Below are 5640 nucleotides of genomic sequence, written 5' to 3' on the forward strand. Positions count from 1 at the left end.
GGCGAGAGAAGAAATAGAAGAAAATTTCAGAATTGAGAGGTGAAGAGGGTTCCATGCATCAACATGCTGTCCCCTACTACATTTCACTAGAAATTTGGTAAAAATTTGATAGCATACCCACGGAAAAACCCGCAAAATTCGTTAAAAAAATACATTTTTAACCATAATAATGCTTTAAAATTTTCTATATTTTAAGAAAATTTTCTAAAAAATATAAAAATTCAAGAAATTCACCTAAAAATTTAAGAAATTCAGGAAATTCATTCTACCAAAAATATACGCAATAAAATGTGTGGTATTTTGGTAAAATTTTCCATTAATGCTTATTTTAAACCATAAAAAATAGCATTAAACTCAAAAAATTTTCCCACAATGTCGATTCGTCCATTGAAAACACACATTCCAATAGCCATATCGATGATTCACGTCCAAAATCATCAAAATAAATCAATAAAATAAGATTTTTATTTAGTAAATATTAAAATTTACTTAAAAAATTACCAAAAATTACAATAAGAAAGAAAAATCAACAACAATTAACTAGAGATTGCTCTAATACCATTGTTAAAACCCTAAGATCTCTCTAGATAATTGTTATGTATAAACATGCATAAATCAGGCATAAACTCATCCACCCCTGAGCCTAAGGGATACACACATGAATTATAATGAAGTACGTTATACCTTTACCTTGATGTCCCATACCATCAAGAGGTATAACTCCAATCCAATAGCATGTAGCTATAGAGTGAAATGGTAGGTGAGTAGATATAATCCTCTATATAAGAGAAATTATATCATAACCTAGCCTAGCCTCAAAGATAACATAGCCTTAGCTCCCGTTGAGTGTGCCCCATGCCCCTACTATATAGGAGGGCCCCCAAGTGACTCTTGACTCTCCATTTTCCATGTGTGACCCTTGGATGCCTAACCCTAACCTTAACCCTTAAGGTTAGTCCTAACCCATGCTCCACTAGAGCTTGTTCGCATCCTCCCATGCTCCCATGCTCACAAGCCTAATATGGGTTAGCCTCCTAGTATATGCACACATAATGTGCATATAACAAAAACACACGTATGTGAACAAAAACGCATAAATAAGCGAGTTTCTGTTTTACTGTAAAAACATGCATCGTTGATATATGTGTCAAAATAACTGTGAAAAAAGTATCAAAATTAGGGTAAAAAAAGCGTCGAAAAGTATGTGGCAATAAGTGTGAAAATAAGAGTCAAAAAAATAAATTTTCCACGGTTATTTCGACAAACTTTTCAATGCTTTTTTCACCATGATTTCGACGCTGTTTTCCACACGGTTATTTCCACGACTTTTTCTACGCTTATTTCGATGATCGTTACTTTTCATTCAAATTGAAAATCTTTCCAGATCTGTGTGCTCCCCTGACATTTCAAATTACCTATCACTGACTACCACCCTCCACAAATACTTAAGGGAGGATTCCCCTCTAAAAATAAGCATTTGTATTACAAATCAATATGGAAACCATGGATGCCGCCACACCCTCAAATTTTGTTGATTTAGAGGAAAAGACACTTTGCCCATGTACTTGCTGTGCAAATACCAAGTAGCTCGACGTCGACGAATTTGCAATGATCATACAAAATGGGAAATATTTCCGATGGAGCGATTGGAACATCTAATGATGGATACAAGAAATGCTCAACATCTCGCTCAAAAATGCTCACCAAAAAAATACACCCACCATGTGCAAGGAAGAATGGTATGACAAATGCAGAGGCCTACACTGATTGTTGAAAGGGGTTTTAGATGGAGAACAAGGAAGATCCACGAGTCTGGGAAACAGCTGATGCAATTGTTTCATCATGGAGACCCAAAAAACTAGGGCCATATATAAGAATCAAGATACGAGTTAGGGAAGCCAAAAAAGCATAAGAAGGCTTCCATCTCACTAGCAATATACACGATTCAGATGGGGATGAACTAGATGGTGCCCCCATTGAGCAGTAGTAGAATCATGACTCAATTTTGTGGTGTTGTAGTTATGCTTTTGTATCCTTTTCTCTAGTTAATACGAACCCGTTTGTGTCTGTGATGTTCTTTTGTCTTGATAGTGTTGATATTTGGCCATTTTACATTTTTCAATTTTGCATCTAATTGATGCAGGTCTATGCAAGAGATAAACACCACTTCCTTTTGCTGTGGTTTTTTTCAACACCACCTTCTTACATGATCCATCAATCAACTTACAAATATGGATCTCTATATCTATGTATATTCTCCCACATTAAGTAGGAAATTCTCAAATTTTATGAAACCTCTTAATTTTGAAATTCCCAAAATGCAAGATTTTTCCAATATTACCTAATATGGTATTAAGGGACTAAACCTTGCAGGGGTGTGTGATGTATCCCATTCCACACCCTTTTGCAAGGTTTGATGTGCCGCCCATCAAATGCCACTTGGGCCCTTGCAAGCATCTTAAGTGTACACATTACTCCAAACACGGGGGTGGTGTGAACTATACAAACAAAGTTAGATGGAGATTAAATTTGACAAAGGTGTGGAATGGGTCTAACCTACACCTTTACAATGTTTGGTGCCCATGTGGCATTGCCTACATGGATAGGCATATGTACAGAAGTATTTCTAACATAGCCCAGCTCTAAAAAGGATTAAAATGACCAAGCTGTATGTTTTTTATTAAATTATTGTGCTAACTAGGGAACTCCTTATCTAGTTGACCTCTTCCTTGTCATCACACTTATCATCGATATACACTGTAAATAGCCAGTAAAGACTATACTACATGTAGATATCTAGCATATCAGAGTCACAAAGAATTAAGAATCATGGAACTCCCCGCTTATCTATTATCTCTTATGGAGAGTTTTGATGGGATGATGAAAGAAGTATTCTTTTGAATAATGTATTATCTTCCTATATGCACATGCCAACCCATGGGTTCTCTACTTCCGCGTTATTTAATCACTATTTGTGTGTGGTGAATGGGCCAATTTCAAAGTTTCCTTTGCTAACCCATGGGTTCTCTACTTTCGCGTTATTTGTCACTATTTGTGTGGTAAATGGGCCAATTTCATAGTTTCCTTTGGGCTTTTCTGGGAGAAAAAGATCTTATGATTTGTGTGTCTCATTCTTCCTCTGTGTTAAAGGGCATGTTATAAGCACCTAAACCAACAAGTTTTGTTATAGTACACCCACATGCACCCACATGGCTTCTCCCTTGGCAAACTGGTTCTTCGTGGAGCTATAACTCTAAATTCTCAGCAGTAGTTAACCCACATGCACCCACATGGCTTCTCCCTTGGCAAACTGGTTCTTCGTGGAGCTATAACTCTAAATTCTCAGCAGTAGTTAACCCGCTTGAGAAGGAGCAAGGGGTACATTGCACTATTGAAGCAACATTGGTTATGCGTGAGGCGCAAAGAGTGTCGAAAGGCGAGCCGCACAAAACATAGCCCTATAGACAACTTTGTATTAGACTCATTCAAAGATAGTAGGAACAATGGTCACAACAACAATTGATCATTGATTGTTAAAGCATAGATATTTCTTATGAAGAATCGTACTAACTTAAAAGGTTATAGAGTCATAGCATGCATATGGCCTTGTGAGTGTACTACCCTATTTGCAAAATGACGACCAAGGAATGGTAACTTAAAAGGTTATAGACTCATGGCATGCATACAGCCTTGTAAGTATACTTCCCTATTTGCAAAATGATGACCAACGTGTGCCTCTCAATTGAAAGCCTGTATTGTGCATGCATTATACCACATCTTGAAGGTGGTTCTCGAATGGATCAACGAAAGCTTCTCGGATATTAAGGGTCACCAAAGGGTCAATAGCAAGAAACCACTGGGCTGACAACAAAATGTATTAACAAAAAAAGGACTAGGAGTAGGGAAAAGGGATTAAGAAGGGTAGTAAGTCAACTAGAGTTGAGAAGAAAAAAACCGAATGGGAATAGCAAAAAGGGATTAAGAAACAACTAAGACGAACTAGAGTTGGCAACAAAAATGCATAAAAAAGATAGGACTAAGAATAGGAAAAAGGGATTAAGAAGGGTAGTAAGTCAACTAAGGCTCTCACTATTTCGAAATTGAATGTAAATGATGTCAAAATTCTTGGCCGTCGGCCGACAGACCGCCTTTCCAGCCTATTAAAGGGGTGGCCCAGACGTACGTTGATCCATTCGATCTAAAGAACAAATGGCTAGTAAACATAGAACGCCCACATCAGCCTGCGTGCGTCTGCTCGCCCTACTGGTTGCAGTATTGGCGTCTGCGTTTTTAGCAGCGCAGCCGGTCTCCGCCACTCGCCGCCGTCATCATCATCACGCTGGCGTCGTATACACAGCGCACATTTTGCACAGAGACTCTCCAGCCTCCCCGTTCAGGAGAGACAGCGCCACAGAGCCGGATGTTTGGCTAGAAAGGCTGGCCAGGGATGTGACACGAGTGACGGCTGCTGGGACTGGTGCGGCGCCCATTGTGTCTGGGTATAAGCTCGCCGGCAGTGGAGAATACTTCGCCAGGTTGGGCGTGGGCGGAAACCCAAGTACTCGCAGGGACTTCTACATGGTCATCGACACGGGCAGCGACCTCTCCTGGATCCAATGCGCACCTTGCGAGTCATGCTACTCGCAGATCGACCAGCCCGTCTTCGACCCAGCCACCTCGTCCACCTTACGCAACGTCTCGTGCCACTCGCCACTATGCAACGGCAACCGCTGTGGCCTAACTGGCAACACGGACTGCGAATACGAGGTGACGTATGGCGACGGCTCCTCCACCTTCGGCAACCTGGTCACCGACACCGTCACCCTCGGTCGATTAGGTGACGGCGGCAGCCTTCCCAACATGGTCTTCGGCTGCGGCCACCGTAACGAGGGGGACTTCGTAGGGTCCGCTGGATTGCTAGGCTTGGGCTCCGGCCAGCTGTCCTTCCCATCTCAGCTGCACGCCCGTGTGGGCCTCGGCCAGAGCACCTTCTCCTACTGCCTCCCTCCGATGTTCGCCTCCACAACCTCCACACTCACCTTCGGCGGCCCCACGCCACCCGCTCCAAAAGACGCCAAGATTCTGTACACCCCGCTCCTCCGCAACGCTAACCCGGGCTTCCAGAGCTTCTACTACGTCTCCCTCACCGGTATCAGCGTCGCAGGGGCTCGCCTTCCCATCCCTACTTCCTTGTTTCAACTTGACGACCAAACAGGCAACGGAGGCGTCATAGTTGACTCTGGCACCTCTGTCACGCGCCTCCCTTCCACAGCTTACGCACTTTTTCGCTCTGCATTCCGCAAGGCCGCTGCAGCCACTACCGCCGGCCTTCGCCCCGCCGATGCGTTTGCCATCTTCGACACTTGCTTTGACGTCGACCACCCTTCAGCTCACCTCCCAAGCAGTGTACCGAGTGTCGTCCTCCACTTTGAAGGCGAGGGTGCCGACCTTCACTTGCCTCCCTCGAATGTCCTTGCGTCCATCGACCGGTCGGGAACCTCCAAGAAAGTGTGCCTTGCGTTTGCTCCCAATTCTCAAGACCAACCCTTCTCCATTCTCGGCAACATCCAGCAGCAAGGCTTCCGCCTCTCATTCAACACTCGGGCCTCCAAGCTCGGCTTCATGGCCGATCAATGCTAA

General features: G+C 43.0%; 1 protein-coding gene across 1 annotated transcript; it reads left to right on the top strand.

Annotated features, from left to right (window-relative positions):
• Window positions 1-4209: 4209 nt before the first annotated feature.
• LOC147605533 (aspartyl protease family protein 2-like) lies at window positions 4210-5640 on the top strand. Its single transcript, XM_086793617.1, has one exon. The coding sequence runs from the start codon at window positions 4210-4212 to the stop codon at window positions 5638-5640; it is 1431 nt and encodes a 476-aa protein (XP_086649743.1).

The sequence above is a fragment of the Cibotium barometz genome, chromosome 59 (genome assembly GCF_041138505.1).
Source record: "Cibotium barometz isolate CiBa-2024 chromosome 59, ASM4113850v1, whole genome shotgun sequence".
Taxonomy (NCBI): Eukaryota; Viridiplantae; Streptophyta; class Polypodiopsida; order Cyatheales; family Cibotiaceae; genus Cibotium; species Cibotium barometz.